At 38.2% G+C, this 24,305-nt stretch overlaps 1 protein-coding gene across 1 annotated transcript; it reads left to right on the top strand.

Annotated features, from left to right (window-relative positions):
- The first annotated feature begins 2,472 nt into the window (after positions 1 to 2,472).
- EIF4E3 (eukaryotic translation initiation factor 4E family member 3) lies at positions 2,473 to 24,000 on the top strand. The gene is made up of 7 exons (XM_063291580.1): positions 2,473 to 2,784; positions 14,972 to 15,044; positions 15,370 to 15,464; positions 18,196 to 18,256; positions 19,259 to 19,325; positions 22,108 to 22,263; positions 22,361 to 24,000. Exons 1-7 carry the CDS (start codon positions 2,606 to 2,608, stop codon positions 22,405 to 22,407), a joined length of 678 nt encoding a protein of 225 aa, XP_063147650.1. The 5' UTR covers positions 2,473 to 2,605; the 3' UTR covers positions 22,408 to 24,000.
- The last annotated feature ends 305 nt before the right edge of the window (positions 24,001 to 24,305 follow it).

Raw genomic sequence — 24,305 nt, 5'->3', positions numbered from 1 at the left:
GAGTCGGACACGACTGGACTTAATGTCAAGGGAAACCTTTACCTTTACCTATATATATGGAAGTTTTAAAAACAACAATAAAATCTAATACAAACTAATATAGAGTAAGGAAGAAAGAAGAAAAAGAAATCAGAGAGAGATCCAAGAGTGCAAGAAAGAAAAAAAAAGCAAGTAAAAGAAATATAGAAAAGAAAGAAGAGATACAAAGAAGTGGCTTCCTATTTTCTTTATAGCAGTTTTGTTTTTAATCATATGGCATAGCAGTTTGGTGTTCATGCTGCTTTTTCTTGCTGGGAAATCCTTGTGAGGTCCAGCAGCCAGATGTGTAGACTATTTAGCCATGACAAGTCACATTGCCCGGAGCGCACCACGAGGCAGCTAGTCTACATCGCACCGAGTTGGGCTGAGAGAGAGGGACTGGCCCAAGTTCACGCAGCCAGCTTTCATGCCTAAGGTGGGACTAGAACTCACAGACTCCTGGCTTCTAGCCCAGAACGTTAACTACTAGACCAAATTTATGGCAGTTATAAGTACAAAAGTTGCATCATGACTCTCTATAATCTGTCCTAATTGATAAAACCATAAATCGTAAGTTCATTTTTTTCTGTTTTACGCAAAAAGTCCATAAGCGGTTTCCAGTCAGCAGTAAATGGAGATACTGTCTTTTCTCTAATCAAACAGGTCAATCTGGCCATCTCAGCAAGTTCCATTTTCTTCACCAACCATTCCTCCATTGAAGGTATTGCCAAATCTTTCCATCTTTGTGAATACAATAATCTCACTGTATATATACAAAAACAAAGTTGCATGACTTTTTTCCAACTGTTTGTACATCAGTCCCAAGAGGAAGGATTCTGGTCTCAATTGTATATTAATATTTAAAATCCTCTGAATCAGTGTATGTATTTGAATCCGTTTTCTAGCTTTTTGCACATACACCAAGCATGATAAAATAACCCTTCTTGTTGTTCACATTTCCAACATAAATTTGAAGTGCCTTTACACATTCTAAACAAATTCTCTGGTTTCATATACCAACGATGATGCTCCTTTTCCTATACATGTACAGAGGTGGATTCTATCTGCAAACAACCATTCCTTACCACAGCCCTACTATGCAAGTGAGAAAAGAACTGCACAAAACGATCACCAACCTTCCAGCAGATTATGCTCAAATCATAGTATTTATAAGGTCATTAAATTTTAAATTTTGTTTTATTGTAAGCCGCCCAGAGTCCCTCCTTTGCGGGGGAGATGGGCGGGGGTAAAATTTGGTAAAACAGTAAAAAAATAAATAGCTCTCTAGGGACAATTCCTAAACATTAAACTGCTTTAGCTTTATCTGACCTCATAAATTTTGCTGCTAAAGCTTTGTTGCAGATAACAGCATCTTTCATACAGTATAATGATAGGTGAACTCGGCAAGATGCGCTGAATACTTGGGAGTATTACAACAATAAGCTTTTGGGCTGAATGGCTGTGGTCTATTTTTCTGGTGTCCGAATGTTTTGCTGGTAGTTGTGGCTGGTGTCTTCAGAGGCAGAGTGAGCTGGTTTGTAGTGTACTTCTTGGCAGCCCACAGGCAACTTAACCGGGACTGTTAAGTCCTGTACAGTCCCAATCACTTGTCAATGTCAATCAAGCAGTTATTTCTGCCATAATACTGCCTACACCAGGATATTTGGCAGTATCTTAACATTTGCAGATTCCAGTTAAATTTGTGAAGGCATTATGTGCAAGTGTGTTGAACACTTGTATCATACTGACAATTACTGGTTCAGAGGAGTAAAAACTGAAGGTGGGATGAAGAGAGGCTGAACCAAGAGGGTAAGTATGCATTAAGTCTGAATTTATTCCTCTATTATTCATCTAGTATTCTGGTTTCTTTAAATGCAATAAAACATGTAACAGAAAACCACTACATAAGTACAGTAACTGCAGGTTTTGACATTCTCACTGAATTCAAACAGAAATACTAAGCTACATTCCTTTACTTAAGGGTAATCCTCATTTTTTCTCCCCTGATCTAGTAACCTTCAGATGTATTCCAATTGCAACTCCAAAAATTCCCCAGGGGCATTGGCATCAATTTGGGGAATTGCCACCCCCACACATTTGGAGGTCATCACCTTGAAGACGGGCCTTAGTCTAATTTACTAGGGCCACCCGATATAGAAAACGGGTGAAAATCTGCTGCCATCTAGTGATCATTCAGATTTATGCTCCCTTGACAGCTCTACATTCACGGGAATAAACATGCACAGAACTGCACCGTTAGCAAAGACACCTTCAACCCTTACGTACCACACCGTCACCCACCCCCTTCCGCCCTCTTTTTGCTTGGATTGCATTTCAGAGCGCACGCGCTGCAAGGCGCGACCTGCCCTGCTGCTGCGCCAAGCGCCCTGCGTAGCGCCCGCGCTGTGTAGAAGGCGGCGGAGAGCCTTACGCATGTGCGCAGGATTGGTAGGGGGCTGCTCCACGCTCTGGCTTTGGGTGAGCCAGACAGGGCCCCCTGCTGCCCGCCGGCCGGCGATGCAGCAAGGCGGGCTTTAACCGAGCGAGGCGGCGCTGACTCAGCCAGGGCCGAAGGAAGCGCAGGGCAATGGCGCTCAGCCCCCCCGAGCGGCAGCCGGGCCCGCCTGAGCCCCCGCGCCCGGCGCCCCAGCAGCAGGAAGACGAGGCGGACGCCGAGGCCGCCCTCGACCCTGAGCAGCTGCACGGCTTGGAGTCCGAGGCCGGCGGGATCCCGCTCCACTCGCCCTGGACCTTCTGGCTCGACAAGTGAGTGCGGGCGGGGACACCGGATGGGGAAGAAGACGAGAAAGAGGGAGAACGCGCCCGGCTCGGCTCGGCGGTGGGGCGCGGGCTGGGCTCTCGGGCGTCGTCCCCGGGCTCCCCACGCCGCTGCCACCCCCGGCCCGCCGCAGACGCCAAGCGGGCGGGGGGAGAGTTGGCCTTTGTTGACTGTCTCCTCGGCCCTTCCCCCACGCGCCGGCAGCTCCCCGCTTTTCAAGGGCGAGGAGCACGAATTAGCCAAGCCCGCTACGGCAGTCGCTTTCTCGCCTTCGCTGAGCATCTCGGCCGCCCACGCACGACTCCATCTCTGGACCTCAGCCGAGTTCGCCTGGGTGCCGTGTCTGCCTACCTGGAAATGCCCCCTGTCTATAGTATTTACTCCTTGCTATTTCTAGCAACGCCGAAGCCGCTGCCGTGATGCAGGGAATAAGCAAGGAGCGTGACTCTAATCGTTAGCAGAACGCAGGGGGACTCTGCGGCGGCCACCCTTCTCCCCTCCCCCACCCACTTTAAAGTGGGCAGAAATTCAACAAGTGCACCTCCCTCGGATGCCCACAAGAGTTTTGGAAGCACATAAAAATGGCAACAAGGCTGGCTGCGTTATGCCTCACACTAAAACACTGTGTGATTTGTTTGTGTTCAGTTTAGAGAAGGTATGAAGCCAGCCACTGTGCCATCTAATTCATATTTTATGGCTTAGCCTTAGATATGAACCGTATTACCTTTTTTTCCCAAGAAACTAGAATTCTAACAAGCCCTGGCTAAGAGTGAGGCTTGTTTCTAGTTAATATATACAGAGAAAAGGGTTCATTTCGCTGTTGACACTATTCTGAATTCCACTATTATGCATTGGCACTAATACTATTTTACAGATTTAATTAATCTTTCCTAGAGGTTTTTTTAAAATTAGCTGTACTTGTCAGAAATATCTATGACCTACCAGCCTTCGCCAAACTAACTGGTATTTTGGACTGCAAATTCCATCATCCCTAGCAGGATACCTATGCTGATGAAAGATTTTAGTATTTTTTATTGTATATAGATGTTTTATTTTTTGGTTGTGAGCCACCCAAGGTTTGGTACAAGATGGGTGGCTATATACATGTTTTAAATAAATAAATAAATAAAACAAAAGTTGTACTGATTGCAGTTGTAGCCCAGTGTATTTGGACTGTGTCATAGTGGAGAAGAGTGCCTTAAGATAGTGATTCCCTGGCCAGAAAAAAGTGTGTTTTATAGATGCTGTTAAAATGCTTTGATGTGAAAGTGTCCATAGCTCACTTCCTCAAGTAATGAAGAGAATTTAAGGGGAGTATTAACTGGTTTGATTTGGTTTAGTTGACAACACATTGGAGACCTCGAGGACATTTGTAATAGTTGCTTTTTCTACAGATATAAAAGTTGAATCATAATTATCTTCAGGAAGAAGCCTGCACCCAAAGGAGCCTTATGCCATTCAGCCTCTGTTACTCCTGATTCATTGGAGTATTATCTTTTTTTTAAAGGCTATGATAGGCAAGGCTTCCAGATCAAAGCTGTTACTTGTACAGGCCTGAGCCTTTTTGAATGAATTTAAATACTGAATCTTACTCCTCCCTGTTTAAGCATTATATTGCTATTTTTATCCTATAAACCTGATCGCCTTTGTTCAAGCTTAACTTTTGATAAATTCTTAACTGCCCCTACTTTGTGACTTGATCTCTTTCTACATTTTTTTCTCATTCAACATTTTAAAATTGGGCTGCCTGAGAATCTATACTCCCTATATCCATTTCATTAAACAAAAAGACACACACCCCTTGTGTCCCCTCTCCATTTTCCTGCAAAATGTAATCATTTCTAAAAATATCTATAGGTATTTTTGTGGCACATTTTTAAGCCATGTTGACCTTTTCCCAGATCAAAAAGCACTCCAGATCTACTTTTTCAGTTATTCCAAAATCAGACATATGCTTGCTTATACTGAATCAAATTATGATCGGTGGTTTCTTTCCTTTGTAACTCCTTGATATCCCAACACTGGTTTTACTCCCTGTCCAGCCAGATAATGTAGTAAGTGGTTGAGTTTCTTTACAGAACTGGAGTTGTAACTTAAGGAAGGAGTCCTTAAGGAATAAACAACTTCCTCTGAGACAAGGCACTGTGGTCTGAAATGGCCTTACGACCAAATTGTATTTTATTAGCACTAGTTTAAGTGATGAACAGCTTGTTAAAAGAAAAACACTAAGAACAAAACCAGATTTGTTTCCCAGTTGAAATTTAAAACGGAGTTCAATCTGACTTCAGCAACAGGATCACATAGGTCACAAGTGCTGATTCCTGACACTTATTTTCCCATAGATTCTGATTTGTTGCTCAGCGAAAGTTTCTTTGGGTATATTGAAGTATCATAAGCAGCTGAAGGTACTTGGAATGTAAGTGTACAGGGAAGTGTGATATGTGGGGATAGCATTCTGTATTCCTAGTTGCCCCTCCTTTTTTAGCCAGATTCCTGCTTCTTCATTATGCAGTTAAACAAACTATCATAATCTCATCCTGGAGAAGGTATCTTTATGTGGTCACTAAGAGTCAACACTAATTTGATGACACATAATCAAAATAGACATCAGTTTCCAAAGTTAAGGTCCAAATCCCATTTTGAACTATAATTCTGTAATAGATAAATAGTTGATTTAATAGTTTCTAAATATAAAATTGGGGCAGGATATACATTTCCTGAGAATGGCACATATTGGGTAGAAAGACTGTATTAACAATACAGCCTGTAGTAAATAACTCCTTATGTGTTGTTTTATCTGAATTAAGTCTTAGATTCTGAGCAACTTCTTCAAAGTTATATTTTGGTGAATGTAATTTTCAAATAATATTTATCTGTGAAGTCAGTCATGGTAACATTGAAATTAAGAACAGGAGTATTCTAAGATGATTGCCATATGCAGGCAGTCCTTGGCTTACAATGCCAATTGGGACTGGAATTTCCATCACTAAGTGATGTCATAAAGTGCGACATCACATGACCGCATTGCTTAGTGACAGCAATCCAGCATTGTGGGTTACCGTCATAACCCCAGGACTGTGCAGGTCATTAAGCGGAGGCCATGTATGAGTATGCAGGTGCTATGGGGGATGCTGCAGGGGGGGGTGCTGTGGGCAAGGGACTGTGGGCAGGTGGGGAGTGCTGTGGGCGGGTGTACGCTACAGAGTGCAGGCAGGCAGGGTGTTGCGGGTGGGTAGATGCTACAGAGCGCAGGCAGGTGGGGGGTGCTACAGAGTACAAGATCCCTGGGGCCCCTCGGGAGAAAAAGCAGTGGGAACGACCTTTCCTGCTGGCTTCCCGATTGATTTTGCTTATGAGAAGCTGGCAGGGAACGTTGCAAGTGGTGATCATGTGACTGCTGCTCACTGCGACATCATAATTGCGACTGGGCTTCTGAGTTCCTGGATTGTGATTGTGTGACTACGGGGAAGTTGCAACAGCCACAACTTTGCAGTCCTTCTTGTTCAGCACCATTGTAATTTTGAATGGTCACTGAATGAGTAGTCATAACTCAAGGACTACCTGTATATAATTGCTGTCCTACAATCTTAAAAGCTACAAGCAGTAGATTAAAATGTTGTGATGATTACTTTGGGCTCATTACTAATTAACACTTTCTACCTAAGCTGGTGCATTCAGTGTGTGCCAAGCAGATGTTAGGAATATTGCAGTATTTTCCCTGACCCATTTCCTGAACCAGACAGCTATTGGGCTTGTTCCAAATCTACTTGCTGGACAGATCAGCATTCTTGCCTCTCCTAGCCATAACACCAGCCTGAAGGTCTACAAATCAGACCATGAGCATATGCGGTTCTGCTGCTATGTATGTTTACTTTCTCTTGTGCTTTTCCCATAGCTGTGGCTTGCTCAGAAGTATTAACAGCAATTAGTAGACTACCCAGATGTTACCCTTGCCAAGTTTCATAGTTAGTGTATCCTCCTGAGCATCCCAAAACTCAGATCTCTTGGAGCCTGAATATTGGACTAGATAATTCATTGGTGTTACAAGGTTATTCTTCCATTCTTGCATGTACTATAAGTTTCTATTCATATGTTGCAGTATATTGTTCTCATAAAATGCCTATTTAAACAGGGAGTGGAAAACACAGTCCATAGTTGGGAGCACTTTTACTAGGACCAAAAAAAATGGCACTTGAATGTGCAAACTTTTGAGTTTCCTAGCACTATTGTTGAGCTAAGTGGTACAGAAAGCAGGAGATGGAAAGGAGAAGAAAGGTTCAAGTGCTCTGGAATTTTCCTTGGTTATAATCAAGGACAAACTATAAATTTTGGACTGTTTTAATAATACACATTGTGTTCTTTTCCTGTGGATTAGAATGATGTGGGAAGATGCTGTTAGTAGCGTTCATAATATTCCTGTATTTTCTAGAGCTATAACATAAGCACCAGCTATTTATATGCTTAACTACTCTTAAAATGTCAAGCATCTTGATTTCCTGGCTTTGAAACTTCCTGATGAGAATTTTTAAATGTAATCTAATGTTGGTTTTCTAAGAAATAGCAAATTTTCTGAAACAATCTTTGACTATGTTAATATTTTCATGATCAGAATACTTTAATGATTCCTTAATAAAATTAGAAATGTTTCTTTAAAATAAGTTCTAAAATCAACTTGCAAGTAATAGATATTTAAAATGTTTTTAAAATTATAAATAAAATTACTAATATTTTACTAATACATAATTGTCTCTGTTCTCTACTTGTGATATTCAGTGATTCTCTCTTCAGATTATTAAGAGAATTATATTTCTGAAGCTGCTATTAAAGGACAGTCCTCTACAAGGAAAAGTACTGAAAAATAAGTGTTCAACCCGTGCTTTAAAAATGACTTGCTATTGAATGTGGCTTAATGCAAATTATCATCTGGGTCTACACAATCACATTTAATTACAAATGAGGAAACTTCTCCAACATCAGAGGACTAATGAAAGAGACTAAAAGGGAAAATCAAATGAACCAAAAATATTCACAATGCTTGGAGGTTATCTAAAACCACAATAAACTTGGAATGTATTCCACAACATCAGAAAGCATCAACCAAGTGCAGGACATGGTCATCATGGCTTTCTAGCAGTGTCCAAGAAGCTGTAAAAAATACAAAACATTCATTCGGGAAATAGAATGAAAGAGGATAATCTCCTCCTAAATCAGAATAAAGAGGAGCACATACTTTGACAAAAAAAGTATAAAATGATAATAAGGAATGCAGATAAATAAATTTATTGAGGAACAGAAAACATAAAGGAAAAAAAACATAAAAAATAAGAATTTATTTAAGTAAATTCAAAGTAGAAAACTGACAAGGGAAGCAGTTGGGCTGTTAGACAATAAAGGAATGAAAAGGATGTTCAAGGAGGATATGGAGTTTGCAGAGAGAAGTGCATTGTGTCTTCTTTACTTCAGAAAATATAGGACAGATACCCAGCAGTTACTGTATTGACTTTGTCTTTTTTTTAATAGTAAATTTTATTAAGTGTCAAAGAAAGGATAAAAACTACAATAAAAACAAAAAACTACAAAAAAAACTAAAGTGCAGAAACACAAGAGAAGAAAAAAATTTTAAATTTACAGGAAGATGTGGCTTCTGACTTTTAACAGCAAGGATATACAAAATTTCCATAATCTCTTACTCTATATTAAACCAAAACACCACATTATTTCTATAAATCATTCCCCTTTAACACATAATAAAAATCACTTAAGTACAGTTACTCCTTCCCCTTATATTAAAATAAAGGAAAAAAAATTCATATAAACCTCCTAAACATCTTTCTCCCCTCCAAAAAATGAAACATTCCCTTCCTACTGCTGTTCTATACATTTCTGTCCACTGTAATAAAAATCAAATTGAAAAGCATATAAGTTGTCAGCTATTATACTTAATGGTATAACAATTTTAATCCCAATCTTAATAAACCCAAAATCTTAAACACAGAAAGCAAAGCCAATTCAAAACAGTAAATCCAAATTTTAAAGACAAATAACATCAGTCAAATCCTTAAAGCAAACCAAATAAACTTTCTTCAACCCTTCAAAATAAACCAGAGCAGTTATATATTCCAAAGATATGCACAGAGCTTTCTTCTTAAGAAAATCAAACAGCCCAGCTGGCGCCCTCCAAAATTCCAGATTCTTTTCATGGCATTCCACCAGGAGATCAATCCTACTTACGGCTTGCAGATCACTCTCTCCCCTAGATTTCTCCAACTCCGTTATCCAATCTTCACCCAGCATCTTGACAAAAATCCCAATCTCAGTCTTAAAAGAAACTTTTCTATCTCTCTTAGATTCCTCAATTTCATCCACCACGTACTCAACATGATGGCACATTTTAGCTCTCATATTTTCCACAATGTCCTGGATATCTTGCATAAAGGTTTGATAAAAGTCAGAAGATATTTGTTTGAAGTCCTGGTGAAGGTCAGAAAGAGTCTGTTTGAAATCTTCCATGTCTCACGCAGTAGATTATGGCGCCCCCTAGGAACCTAATCAGCGAAAGTCAAAGATATGGGAAAGTTTGAAAGTTGTTTACACAGAGTGAGAATGAATAGCACATTGTTCTCAAGTGAAAGTGAAGACGGAAAGCTGAAGGTTCAAATCAGCCGATTCAACGTTTAGGAAAATGCTAATATCATCAAATTTAATACAAAAATAATAACAGGAAGACAATTATTCATTCAATCTTTGAAATTTCCTTTGGAAGGAAAATGAAATCCAAAACTTAAAAAAAATGAAAAAAGTAATCCCAAAAATAATGTTAAGCACCAAGAGAACCAGCTTTTCCTCACTGTAGAAAGCCTCTCTTGGGGTACATATACTTAAAAAAAACAACAAATTGGTGATTTAGAAATGAGGGGGCCAGTCTTAGTGTCCCTTTAAGGCTACAGCATGGCTTAGAAATGGTGGCGTCCCCACCTCCTGGGTGCTCTTACTGTCGACCGCAAAACGCTGTTTACGATCTCCTGGCTACAAGTCACTGTTCTGGAGGACAAATGGGATAATTCCAAGTATTCTCCTTGATCTGGAGGATGTTTCTAGGCTTCAGGAAAGCCTGCCTGAGCCCGAAAAAAGCCTCTGCGCTGTCCACTCCACCTGCCGAAACAGTGGGCACAACCGTTCAGTCCGCCATTCCCACCAGAAGCCCCACTGTATTGACTTCGTCAAGGAGGTTAAGGTGTAAAATTCTAGGACATCTTGATAACAGGAACAAATCACCAGGCTCTGATGGCACCTCCGAAGAGTTCATTAAAAAAATAAATATGAAAATGCAGATCTCTTAGCAAATACCTGTGATTTGTTTCTCAAATCAACCTCAGGTCCAGAGAACTGAAAGGTGAGCCCAGTTTAAAAAAAATAAAAAAAAAAAGACCTAGGAGAGAACTGGGAAATTTAGGTCAATCAGTTCAACATTGGTTCTGGACAAATTAGTTAAAATAGTAATTTTTTTAAAAAGGCATTCAGATTAATAAACCTTGCTGAAGGAAAATTAGCAAATCTTCTGGAGTTTTTGAAAATGCTAATAGGCACGTGGTAGAAGTAAGCCTGTCCACAGAAAATATTTAATAGTAAAATAATCTATTATATACTGCAGTATATTCTATATAGCATAGACCCTGCTTGCTTTTCATAGAACATTGAAGACCTGACTCTTCCTCTGGGCATTGGATCAGGACGTTGGGTGAGACCATCTTGTGGCTGTCCTGTTGAATTGTTATTACTCAGGCACAGTAAGTTTGGCCTTTTTAAATCTGTTTTGTTTTTATTCTGTTTTGTGTTTTGTGGGCCACCCAGCATTATATATAAGTGGACAGCCATATGAATGAATGAATGTTTTAAAAGCCTTTGGCAAAGTTCTCATCAAAACCTCTGGAGCAAAGTTGGCAGCTATGGAGTAAAAGGCCTGTCCATATATAACTGGTTAAAAAGCATTTGCCTTTTAGGATTGACTATCAACAGTAAGGAAACTAGCAGTCAAGAAATATGCTGCCGACTAGGTGGAGTAGCAATGAAGGCCTTGGAAAAGATACTCAAGTGCTGTGATATATCCATGTCTAGAAAAACCAGAATCACACAGCCATGGTATTTCCTGTGAGAGACTATGGAAGCAGAAGTTGGACTTTGAAGAAACAAACATTATTGACACTGTTGAATTTTGGTGTTGGAAATTCTGAGAATGCCACAAGTAGCCAAGAAAAGAAACAAATGGATGATAGAACAAATCAATCCAGAGTTCTCACTTGAGACAATGACCAGGGTCAAATTATCATGTTTTGGACACACTATACGAATACCAGCTCTCTGGAGAAGACTATAATTATGGGAACGATGGAAGGATAGCAGGAAGAGGACATCCAGTAGCAAGGTAGATAGAGTTAAGTTATAAGCAGCAATGGATACACCATTGGAGGATCTGAAGGAACAGGTTGGGGACAGATTGTCCTGAAGAAAATTTATGTAAGTGGTCACTGGGAGTCCACAATAACTTAATGGCACATAAACTGGTTAAAAACAGAAAGAGAAGGGACAAATGGGCAGTTTAAGGGAAGTAAGAAGTGGGGTCTCTTAGGGATCCTTTTGCAACCAGTATAACTTGTTTATCAATTATCTTGATTGAGAGGTAAGCAGTGAGGTGGCCATGTTTGTGGATAATACAGCACTATTCAGAGTAGTCACAAATCAAATGTGACTGAAAAGTTCTAGAAGAATCTCTTTAAATTGGGAGAATAGCTAGTCCAGTAGCAAAAAGCACAACTGAACAGATTAAAAAAAGTGATAAACTTTGGGGGAAAACAATCCTAACTTCACTAACACAAACATTGATGAATCTGAAATTTGAAAAGCTTTGAAAATAAAAAATACATTTGATGCTATTATTCATACGTATTGTATGTCTACATTAAGACTGTGCACATTTTAAGTATTGGAGATCTTGTGCTAGTGTAGCACTTCTTATTCTATTCATTATGGTAAGCTCTCTCTTTCAGGCTTCTGTGTAAGCTTGGAAAAAAATGTTGCTGCTTTAAGGGATGCAACTATTAAACCAGCCTTTCTCAATCTTTTGACCCTGGAGGAACCCTTGAAATATTTTTCAGGCCTCAGGGAACCCCTGAACATTCAGGCTCAAATACAGGCCACAAATTACGAAACTATTATAATAGTTTCATGTGTAGGCTTGTATATATGCATTAACAGTGTTCTTAAACTAAAAATAATGAAACTTACCTCTTGAATGTGAAATTGCCTGAGTTTGAAATAATTTTTAAAATAAATTGTGATCTCCCAGGGAACCCCTAGTGACCTCTTGCAGAACCCTGGTTGAGAAACCCTGTATTGCACTGATCATCAGCTGGACAGTAGGTTTGATATTGCCTATTCTCTGTTTGGCAAAGTAAACACAAATCTTTCCACAAGCCTTACAGACTAAGGGTTATTTTTTGAAAAAAAAATGGAACTGTAATGATTAAACTTGATAACAGCAAACAATGAAGAAGGGATGCATGGAATCCTTGTACTTGTTCAATATACTTAGCCACTATTGCTTCATCTGTTTTGTAATGTTTATGCAGCTGTTACCAGTTAATAGTCCTAAACATTTATTTAGTTGGCTTTTTTTTTGCTTTAGATTATATCTCTTTTAGTCTAACAAAATGCATACCCTTTCAAAGCACAAGAATGATACACTCTCATCCTTATTAATATAGAACTTTTAGAATACGGTATACGGTAATACTGATCTGTTGATCCTTCCAACAAGGTGCATAAATAAAACAAGATTACTAGTTTTAGAACAGGTAGTCAAGATATGTCAACTGTGGTGGATTTCGGTGCTGCCACTTGCTCTCAGGAAGGAGGAAGCGCATTCCAGGGAGATAAGAGAACTCTCAGTAGTCCAGAGGCTGTTGGTGGGAAAGCAAAGAGACTCAAGGTGGCCCCACCCTAGAGTCTCTCAGGTTATTTGTGTTTGGGTTAGTCAGAGTAGCTTTAGTCTGGCAAGATTCTGTCTATATGCTGAGAACAATAAACTAGAGTTGGAAGACACTGACTCAGCGTGGTTCTTGGCCTGGTTCTGACATCAGCAGATACTCAACTGAAACCCAACATTCTTTCACTTTACTGCCCTGGCTGTTACAGTCTTTATGTCTGGCATGTCTCTCCATCTTACTATAGTACTTGTCAGTTGCATTCTCACCAAAATAAATTACTAGTGCATGTTAGGTACGTACATTGGCGTTAGAATCAATGGCTGCTGGTAGATGAATTGTGGGGAAAAAATCATGATGTGTATTACCTACATTTGTGGTTAAGCATTCATGCTGTGTTGTCCTGTGCCAGTAGAGCAGATATGCTTATATATTTCAGGTTCTGACAGTTTTCAGTATTTGCATGTACTGAAATCGTTCCAGCGAAATTGGGTTCTCATTAAAATAAGATTTAAGTAATCATTATTTAAGTTCAGTCATTAGATTGGCTAGCAGTAAATTCATAGTGCATTGCCATCTAGTGGTAAAGATAGGAAATGAATAAAAGAATTTGTCAAAACATGAGGGTGATAAGCTGAATATCCATTTAATTGCTGTGCAAATGCAGTATATGAAAATACACTGTGTTAAAATAATGGTTGAAACTAAATATCAGAATTATAATTAAAATGAGGGAGTGGCTAAATAACTACTGAAATAATCAAACAATGCTTTCCCAACTTGTCATTATTCAATATCTGAATGGAATTGTATATAGTTATAGTATGGACCTATGCATTTTTACTTGTAAATTCAATTGTGTTATTGGAATTTAGTCCAAGATAAGTGGGTGTACAATTGCAGCCTAAACCACTTAAGTTGCTTTGAATTCTTTGTGATTTAACTAGGTTAACAGAGTGAAAGATTGTGACTGGGCACATTTTTATTACATAAAGTACTTGAATTCCACTGTTCTTTTGCACTGTGTGATTTTCTTCAACACTATAGTTGTATGTATCTGTGTATTTATTTATAGAAGCTATACACTGTTTTTCATTGTGGAAACATGTTTGAAATGATTCTCTTTGAAAAGCTATGACTATCCAATACAATAGTATACGAACATACAAAAATAATAAAGCAGTAATACCACCATTAATAATTAGAGCAGATAGCAAAAATTTAGATAAAATCAAAAAATGCTTGGGTGATTAGTCAAATTTTTAATTTAAGGTAGAAACACTTTACAATAAGGTCCTGTCTAATGTTCATGAGGAGTTTGTTTCATGTGGTGGATTACCAATAAAGAGAATGCTGGTCTCCACATCACAACTAATGAAATATCAGCTATTTGTGGTTTTGCCAGCAAGACATTTCTAGAATGCAAACAGTAGATAAGTGTACTGTATACCGAAGTAGGTAGTCCTCCAATAATCTGGTCTGAAGCCTTGAATCTGGCTTGGTAACTGACTGATGTTCAGTGTGGAATCTTCAACACAGAAAGGCTGTGTGCGATAAAGACTCCTTGAGTAACTTAGCAGTAGCATTTTGCAGTAGTTCCTTAGAGGGAATCCTCATATAAAGTGTGTTAAAATAATTAGTCTTGAAGTTATTAATACATTAATGCAATAACCAGTAATTCATGATTAACCCTATCTAGGAAAGACTGCAGCATCATGCCAACTACAGCTGGTAATAGATGCTTTTAGCCACTGATGATTTTGCAAGTATCACCCAACTACAAACCTTTTTCCTGCAGGACAGTACAATATCCACAATGTCTAAAACTAAACTGGATATGGGAAACAGTCACAGAACTTCAATCTTACTAGGAATTAGCTTTACTTATTTACCTTTATGTGGTCTAATCATTGCATGCAAAAATTGGTCATTAAGGTTCATGATCTGCATGCAGTAGAGAAGCAGAAATGCATGTCATATTGAATGTCACATTAATGCCACCTTACTCCAAATCTCCCAATGGCTGCATATTAAATAGCATTGGGAATTTAAAAAAAGGATTAAATGTTTATAGAATTAGCATTACAGGTAACTTGCTATTATGTATGTAACTTCCATTTTATGTTCATTGTTCTTATTCTCTGATGTGTACTGAGTACATTTTGTTATGTAATGGTTTTCTTTTACTTTTAAGGTCCCTTCCCGGTACCACAGCAGCTGAATGTGCATCAAATTTGAAGAAGATCTACACGGTACAAACTGTACAGGTAAAAACATGTGTTAAGCATGGGAATTATATGATGGAATATAAAATTATGGTGCTTCCAGGTTTTAGGAAGGAAGTTTCTTACACCAAAGGAGGCTGTGATCATTTTGCTTGGTATCAGTGCATTGACTACCAGTGATTGCAGAGAATTTCAGGCAGTGTCTTTTTTTAGCTGGGCCTGGAAATACTAATTACTGCAGCTGAAGTTTTTGTGTGTGTAAAGCATGTGTTTTAGAATTGAGCTATGATCTTTTTCCTAAGCAAAGCAAGGTAATTTCATAATCTTTGCTGGTATGCTTAAATTAATAAAACCATTATTCATCTAGATCTTCTGGAGTGTTTATAATAATATTCCTCCGGTGACAAGCCTGCCACTGAGATGTAGTTATCATTTAATGCGTGGAGAAAGACGACCACTGTGGTATGTATATTCAAATGATTATTGTATTTTGGGAACCTGTTGTATTTCTTAGAAAAAAAGCAGTATATAATAAGACGTTGGGAGGAAAGAATAGAATATTAGAGACTTTTACTACATGCAGTGCGTATGGGATGTTACATTACAATGATTCGTGTTTGTCTTTCAAAGCTTCATAGATTGTGTTTGTTAAAAGTTCATGTTATGCAATATAATGTTTGTCTATTGCATATATTTGAACAACAGCAAGCTTTGCAAAATTTTGATAAAACTTTACTGATGACTGCTTGCAACAGATGCTGCAGAAAAGCAGGAGCTACTGAACTGAAGTACCAGTTTACTTACTCAGAGGGAGACTTGAGCTTGCAGTGACAGACTAGTTGATCCACTTTTTCATGTAATGGTTTACTGCTCTTCCCTGAAGTCCACACTGTATCAGCAGCTTTCACTTACCATTATGGTTATGTCACTGAATCATATCTTAAATCAGAGATGAGCAGCCTGTAGGCCCCATTTGCTTTAGTGGTCCCTCCTCCCAGCCCCACTATCATGCTGTTAAATTTTGACAGCAAACTGACAAGGAATACTAGTGAGATTTAGTGTGTTTTTGGTAAAACAGGTGCATTTCATCCTATTGTAAACTCTTTTACTTTAAAAACAACCAACCTTCCCCATGAAAAAGGGACAAAAATTCCATCATCACTTCTCCAAAAATGTCATCATATAATTCCATTTCCCCCTGTGGTCGTCACTTACTATGTAAAGTGAAGCCTTCATCTGTTAAAAATTGCTCTTACTGTCTAACATGTCTCCCTGTTTGTCAAGACAGAAGTGTTGGTGGTTATTTCAGAATGTTTAGTTAGGGTTTTTTCTACATTGCGTTAACCACCAAGAGCTGTTTGATTGCAGTAGGATATAAATGTAATTAATAAATAAATAATTTCAGGAGAGTTTTTACTTTACTAAATGAACTATAGCAATATATATTTAATATATGTATATATTTGTAAGTATAATTTATAAATTAAATGTTTTGAAGTGGGATTACTTAAATAGTAGTAACATTTTTGTACAAGTTCTTCAATTGGAGAATTTGGCTGACAACACTAAGCTAATTTCTTTGGCTGAGGTCTGGAAACTGGAAAGTTCAGAGAAAGAAAGAGAATCTTCATGATTGAAAAGATAAATTTCCATTCATTATGGATGAAATTAGTGCCAGCTGCAGGTCTTGGTAGACTTAAGCAGGGCATGAGTACCTTATTTATTTGGTTTGTGTGTGTGTGTATGTGTGTATTAATAGAGTCAGCTGCCCCCAACCTGCCAACATCCACATTTGTGTTAGAAATGCCACTGTCATGCTGATTAGGCATTCTGGGGTGTATCTGTTTAACTGACTACCATAGTAAATCACTGGCTACCACAGTCTTTTGATCAGAAACTATTAAAATAGTAAGTTAAACAAGTAAGCAAAGTAAGGAGAATGAGTAATTAAAATTAATAGTTAAAATCCTGGATTAAAAATATTTTAAGAGGCTTTTAAAAAGCTAATAAAGGTGGTGGGTCCCTCAGCTCTGCAGGGAGTACATTCAGCAGTGATGGGGTAGTAACAGTGAAGGCCTGAACTCAGGTCATGTCTAAATGAGCTTATGGCAGTTGTAGGTGAACCTCCTCAGATGATCCCAGTAAGTATTGGAAACTCATATAAAAAGACATCATTTCAAATAGGCTAGATGTAGGCTATCTAAGGCTTTGAAGGTCATGACCAGAATTTCATATTTTACTGGAAGCAAATTGGCAGCCAGTGCAGTGCTTTGGATTTGCAACCTCAGTACATCTGAAATGTCAAACTGGGGAATGTTGGATTCTGATACATACTCAGAGTGCTGGTCATCTATTCAAATCCTCCTGCTGATCAGTCCTGCCATTCTTTCTTCTTTGACAAGAGTCTGGGAAATACTCTTGAATAGTTTATAAATCTCTTAGGCAGAAAACAAAGATTGTAAAAATGGTAAATAAATTAATCAACTGCATATATTGATTTCCAGTGCCAGTGTGTGATAGTGAAAGTCATATAATCATAGAATGTAAGGGTGGAAAGGGATCTTAGCTATCATCTAGTTGAAGTCTGTGTACATCAAATTCCAAACCTTGACATTATGAAGCACAATTTTAGCTTCCTTGGCAGAAATTGTACCAATTGGCAGCCATTGGTTTGCCACCCATGCATCCATCTTTTTTCCTAAGACTGAAGAATACATTTTAATTCTAGAGATGCTGCAGATAAGCTTTCATCTTTTATCATGTTGAGGGTTATTTTATGCAGGTCAATGTCTAATCACCACTGAGAAAATTCTGCATGCAAGTGACTTGGATTCAGCACATTATATAAGCATATGGAGTGGGGATAATTATTTTGCTAATTTAGTTCGTTGGTCTTGGGACAAAATAAGTAACTCAACAGGACACTGAAGCTAAAGCTTGTTGGTCACCATTAATTCTACTTGGTCCCCTTCTGCTTTCTGAGGCTGCTTAATCAGTGCCACATAACTCAGGAGAAGTGGGAAAATGCTTTTTAAAAATGTTGCTCTTTAAGTGAGATGACATTCTAGGCTTCTGACCTCTGTGTGGTACTAAATTCTGTTTCTGCATGATATTTCTATGGAGTAAACTTAAGCCGTGCATTCACAATATTGCTGAACTATGTAGCTGAGTCTTGTGTTTTCTCACAAATCAGGGAAGAGGAAAGCAATGCCAAAGGAGGTGTATGGAAAATGAAGGTCCCCAAAGACAGTACGGTACGTTGTTTTAATATGCATATACTTTTATGGCGAGGTATATTAACGTAGGGAGGCTGATATCACATTTCTAGTTGAAGTTATACAGTATGCAGAAGATTTTGTACGTGAGAGTGAGCGCGCAAAATGATTGTTTTGGTTTGAATGGACAACTTGGGACATTTAGAGTCTTCTCTAGTGTTACATAAGTAGAAACCTATTCCTAAAACAGGAATTCCTTTCCTTTTCTCTCCTTCTGCATATCTTCTCTGTGTTCCCATGCTCTGTTTGGAAGATTTTGTCAGCATTCCAACACTCATTAAGGGAACACTGATTTGCTCCATAGCTTGCCTTGTCTTAAGGGTTGGAGTTACTAACAGCACCTGTTAGTAAGATTGATCTAGTTTTGGCTTAGTACAGTGCATAAACCTGCAAGTATGATTAAATTAAAAGTTCTGCTTATCAGTGATAAATCCCATGCCTTCACTCGGTTTCTTCTTTGTCTCTGGCCATTAATAACCAAGATGTCCAGGTTTAGACTTTGAGCCTCTAGGAAAAGGAATTACAAACCTGGTGGGCAGTCACCAAAACTGTACTATATGTACAGACAGACAGGTGATGTATTAACAGTAAATGTAAGAGTAATCATCCATTGGGATTTATAAGTAGACGAATTAATAGAATTCCATGCAGAGTGAGTAGAAAAACTGGCACAGGAGTGAGAATCTAACCCAATCAATTTCTTGAAGAAAGAGTCCCCCTTTTCTGTGCCCTCAATTAGTTATGAAAGAAATGTGCAGTGTATTTATAAAACTGATTAAAAGGACATTTGTATATTACCTGTTCAATTTAGCTATTTGCACTCCATAAATATTCTTCCTGCAAACAATTATGAATGTAAAGTTATAATATGCATAGCTAAAATAGCATGGCTGTTATTGCGAAAAGTATCTTGCAGGTCAAACTGGAGATGTAATTGTTATTGTGGCAGAATCAGCATCTTAATTTTCCTTTTTTTGCTAGTCTGCAGTTTGGAAAGAGTTACTGTTAGCTACTATTGGAGAACAGTTTACAGACCACTGTGCTGCAGGTAAGAACGTGTTTTTATTATTTAATGTTTGCTTTAACTTGTGAGCATCTCATGCTTAAGCTTGCTGACCATTTTAATTCAGCTGGTCAACGTTGGCTAGGACCCTCAGCCTTTTTGCCTGAGTCAGCTGATTGTAAAAGGTACTGATTTTCCCAAACTTTATCTAAAGGTGAAGGCAAGAGAAGCAGTAGTTTCAGTCTAACAAGAAAAAGTTCAATTATATGTATATGTTTTATGTGCCTGTTAGTGGTTCTCACTTTGTCTGGATTTTGTGGCTGCAAAATGGAAACGAGACAATCACCACACCTACACAATAGGTTCAGAGGAAGAGAAAAAAAATAAGATTTTAGGAAAGACCATGTTACAATTTATCGGCTAGTGCTAGCACTGTTGGCAAACAGAGTGGAAAGCTTGTCTTTCATCCTGGTGTGTAGCTTAACTGACTAGAAAGAGAGCATTTCCTCTTGATGAGGTCAAGGCAAAGAAAGAGAAATTTAGGTCATAGAGTCAAATACATACTCAGTGAAGGAATCTAAATCAAAGTATCCCCAACAGATGGGGCTGTCTAGTCTCTGCTGGAACACATGCAGTGAATGGAACCCACGTTCTGGATGGGTCATTGATTCCATTGTCAAACGTCTCTTACTGTTGGGAAGCCCCCCCCCCCCATTCAGTTGGATCCTGCCTTTCTATAATTTAAATCTATTATTCCATGTCTTGCACACTGGAACAATGGATAACCTTCAATTATGTGACATCCTTTCAAGTATTTATTTTTTCCTTTACTCTATTTTTATATCATCATATATTCCTCCCTTAGTGTTCTCTTCTCAACTAAACATACCATGTTCTTTCAGTTTAAATGTATGGATCTTTGTTGTACCCACAATCATCCTCATTGTTCTTCTCTGAAGCTGTTCCAATTTCTCTGAATTGTTCTTAAAGTGCAATGCCCAAAGTGGACACAGTGTTTGAGGCGGGGCTTCACCAACACAAAATAACACAGAACAATTACTTCGTATGATTTGGAAATGATACAATATAAAATTACATCTACCTTTTGCAGCCACAGCACCCCACTGATTCATAATTCTGTTTGCAGTCAGCTCAGATTTAGAACCCTTGTCACAAAATATCACCAAGCACGTATCTTACTAATCTTGTTCATGGCATTTGATTTTTGTTTCCTAAAGAGAAAACTTTGCATTTATCCTCATTAAAATCCATTCTGTTATTTTCATTTTCAGCCCAACTCTCTAAGCTATCAAGATCATTTTTGAATTAATTTTTCTTCTTGTATATTCACTATACCACCCAAATGTCATCCACATTCTTGATAAACATTCTCTCTACATCTTCATCAAAGTCATTAATAAAAATATAGAGTACAGGGCCCATACCTCAAGCTTATGACACCCACTCAGTTAGCACCCTCCATTGTAATAAGGAGCTGCTGTTTAGCACTGTGTGTACATTTTTGAGACAGTTACATATCCATTAATTGTCATGCCATCCCTCCCATACTTAACTAATTTAAAAGGTAAATCAGGGAAAACCTCATCAGATGCTTTACTAAAATCAATATATGTCACATCTATATCATCCCATATTCTTTTCTTTTTTCTTTTTATTCTGTGAAATAAGGTCAAGACCTATTCTTGACAAATCTCTACTGACTTCTTGTAATTGTCATAATTTTTTGCAAGATGCTTACAGATTGATGTCTTTATGATCTGCTGTAGAATCTTCCCTGGTACTGATGTTTGATGTTAGACTGATTGGTCTGTAGTTCACTAGATCTTCTCCCTCCCTCCCCCCCCCCCATTTTGAAGATGGAGACAAGATCCTTTGTCACTTGGCACTATATTAGTCCACCATGATTTCTTCAAGAAGGTTTGGCCAGACAGTTTGTTCCTTCAGTACTAAAGGATGCAATTCATTCTGATTTTTAGCTTTGCTGATACTATCGCTACACTTTCAGGCTATATGTTTGTAGTCTTCCTTCATGACCTGCCTCTCTTTCCACGTTGTATATGTAACTTCTCTTCTCAGATTTCTGTGCAGCCACATTAGCTTCTGCTGCCATACATTTTCTTCCTGTCATTAGGATCTTGCTTTTAGTATCTTCTCTTTTAGGAACTCTCACCTGTCTTCAGCTCCTTTTCCTATTAACTTTGCCATGGATTCTTACTTATCCTTGCTTGGAATCCAAGATACATGGCTGACTGTACTGAGCTTTACTTTTCCTTAAAATCGAGAACTCCAGTGCTACAGTCACTTTCCTCCTAATGTTCATGATGCTCTCTCTTCTTTGACTAAGACTTCTCTGTTGGTTAGTATGACTTCAGGTATAACTGATTCTCTTATATAATATGTCACCCTCTGAAGCTCAGTATAGAAATATTGAGGTAGAATTTTTAGCAGTTGCATGTAAAAGAACATAAACACGTTTTTTCATTGTGATTGTTACACCTTATTTACTGTGCTCATTTGGTGTGTCTGTGCTTATGTCTGTAGGGTAAGAGCTCTGTAGTAAGTTGAAAATATCTGTCTGTCTGTCTGTAACCTGACTCCCAATGACTGTGGGCAGTTCACACGTAAAAAGCATTTAAAACAGTACCATAATAAATGTAAATAAAGGAGTAAACGATGGCAAAGATGACAAAACCAGATAGGAACGAAAAAGAACAGATCCGTACAACCCAAAGGAGGGTTAAATCATCCTTCCCAAAGGCCTGGGCCAAGGTCTTTAAAAACAAAATAATATTGTTTCTTCCAACAGATGATGAAGTAATTGGTGTTAGCGTCAGTGTTCGTGACCGGGAAGATGTTGTTCAAGTCTGGAATGTAAATGCATCATTAGCAAATGAAGCTTCAGTTTTAGAAAAGATCCATGAACTTCTGCCCCAGACATCTTTTAAAGCAGTTTTTTATAAACGTAAGTGGTCCCTGCACACAATGTAAGTAGAGCACAATGTTTATAAAACTGTATCAACAAAATCTGTTTAAGACTCATGAGGTATCTTGTCTTTCAGCCCATAAAGAACATCATGCTTTTGAAGGTAGACGTGGGAGACATTAACAGGACAGAACTGAGAAGAGTTTTTGTAAGATCATCACAACAGAAAGATGGACAAAACATTTACAAAAGCACCACAATCCTTAGTGTATTTTTTAGATCTTTGTATTCCTCTTGAGCCGCTGGTACTGAAAAGCAAGAACTGCTGCCTCAGTAGCTGATATTATTTTGACTTCTCAACTCAAAAAGTCAGTTTCTTTTAATATTCCTTTCTTTTTAAGGTAGAAGACTTCAGTTAAGCAATTTTCTGTATCTGCTTGAACTGCAAATGTGCACAAGCATGATATGCTGCTTTTTTTTTTCTAGATTTGTTGTACCTAGATAAATAATAGCTTAGGGAACCATGTTTTCTGAATTTGTTTTTAGACATTCCTATCATGTTCACATCATAGATTTCTCCCAAAAGAGGCTGAAATGTGCACTGTTCTAATCTACAATGACAAATTCAATCATGCAAATTCTGCCCAAGCTCCATGAAATGAATGGAGCTTTCACTGCACCTCTGCTATCTGGCTTGCTTCCAGCATCCTCAGCTTTTGCACTAATAATGCCCATGCTGTAAATATGTTTTAGTAATCACTGAACAGAGCCTATAAACTGAGAATACAGTTCTATTTTGACAAAGTCTGGAGATACAAGCCCTTAACAAACATTGATCTGGTTCACACCTGTCAGTCACCCACATTCTTGAAATTCTAAGCTGGGCAATAGAAGCACTGTTTGTGATTATGTATCTACTGTAATTTCTATGATAGTAGCAGCAGTTGAATTGCTACAGTTGTGCTGTTAGTGCAGAGACTACAGTCAAGTGTGAGGCAGTCAATTGTTAGTTGATGTCTGTCTGTTTTACGGCTATTTCAAAGATCTAGAATAATGAACAGTTTTTCAGTGGAGAAACCCTACAACTGTTATGTTTGTTTATGTTGTTTGATTTTTTCTTAGCTTACTATATTTTACGATCTCTTAAAAACAGATAATTTTCTCTACTATGTTCTCACTTAAATAGGAAACTTCACATGTCCACTCTACCCCACTTATAACAATATACCTCTTTTCCCCATCATTCTCATTATCATAATAACAGATATGTTTTTATCCTTTAAGGTCAATATCAAATGAATAGTACCTTTATGGTAAACATAATCAGTACAATTTTCTGTAATTGCAAGTTATAACACCTTAAGTACACTTTTCAGTGTAGAGAGAAGTCAGTTATATTTTAAAGCATGAATGTGAAGTTTTCAGACTAGTTTTGTGTGATTTCCTCCCCATACTAATTTATTGGAGGTTGCAATACATTTTTTTTATTACAAAACCAAAGATTTATTTAGTTCCTCAGCAGAGGATGCTGATGTGCTAGAGGGAATGTTCATTCTCATCTAAGCAGAATTACTGGATTAGTATTAGTATTTTGAAAATTGTTCTGACTGCACTGATATCAACTCACATTTAATCATATAAGAGGTGGCTGTTGGAATTCAGTACATTTATGAATCAAGTTTCTCTTTTTAATTTTGTACTAGTTATTCTGTATTTATGAATTAAACTTGTGCATTTAACAAACCTTATTAAAAGTTTTATAAATTCACTAGACAACCTATGACCCATTGGGTCATCCTTTCAGAGATATTTCCTTACCTAAACAGAGAAACAGAATGACCATGGGTGGGCAAAAAAGCAGTGGGAACAGAAGTGACTTTTGATCTCCTGCCAGCTTCCCCAGTGAGTTTGCTTGTGGGAAGCATCAGGGAGCATCAGAAATCACTTCTCCACCTTCTTGGCTGACCCGTGAAACTGCCTACCACTTTGCTGGGTGGAGGGGAACAAAGGGAGCTGTGGACAAGGAAAACTGCACCCCCTCTCCCCCATCCTGGTGTGCCCCCAAGGGCCCCAGGGAGGAA

This window comes from Candoia aspera, chromosome 2, assembly GCF_035149785.1.
Source record: "Candoia aspera isolate rCanAsp1 chromosome 2, rCanAsp1.hap2, whole genome shotgun sequence".
Classification (NCBI taxonomy): domain Eukaryota; kingdom Metazoa; phylum Chordata; class Lepidosauria; order Squamata; family Boidae; genus Candoia; species Candoia aspera.
This window is presented reverse-complemented; position numbering and strand designations above follow the sequence as displayed.

Coding starts and splice junctions, on each gene's coding strand:
- EIF4E3 (XM_063291580.1), top strand. CDS start 2,606: ATGGCGCTCAGCCCCCCCGAGCGGCAGCCGGGCCCGCCTGAGCCCCCG. Junction 19,326..22,107: donor TACAGACCACTGTGCTGCAG/GTAAGAACGTGT, acceptor TTCTTCCAACAG/ATGATGAAGTAATTGGTGTT. Junction 22,264..22,360: donor TAAAGCAGTTTTTTATAAAC/GTAAGTGGTCCC, acceptor CTTGTCTTTCAG/CCCATAAAGAACATCATGCT.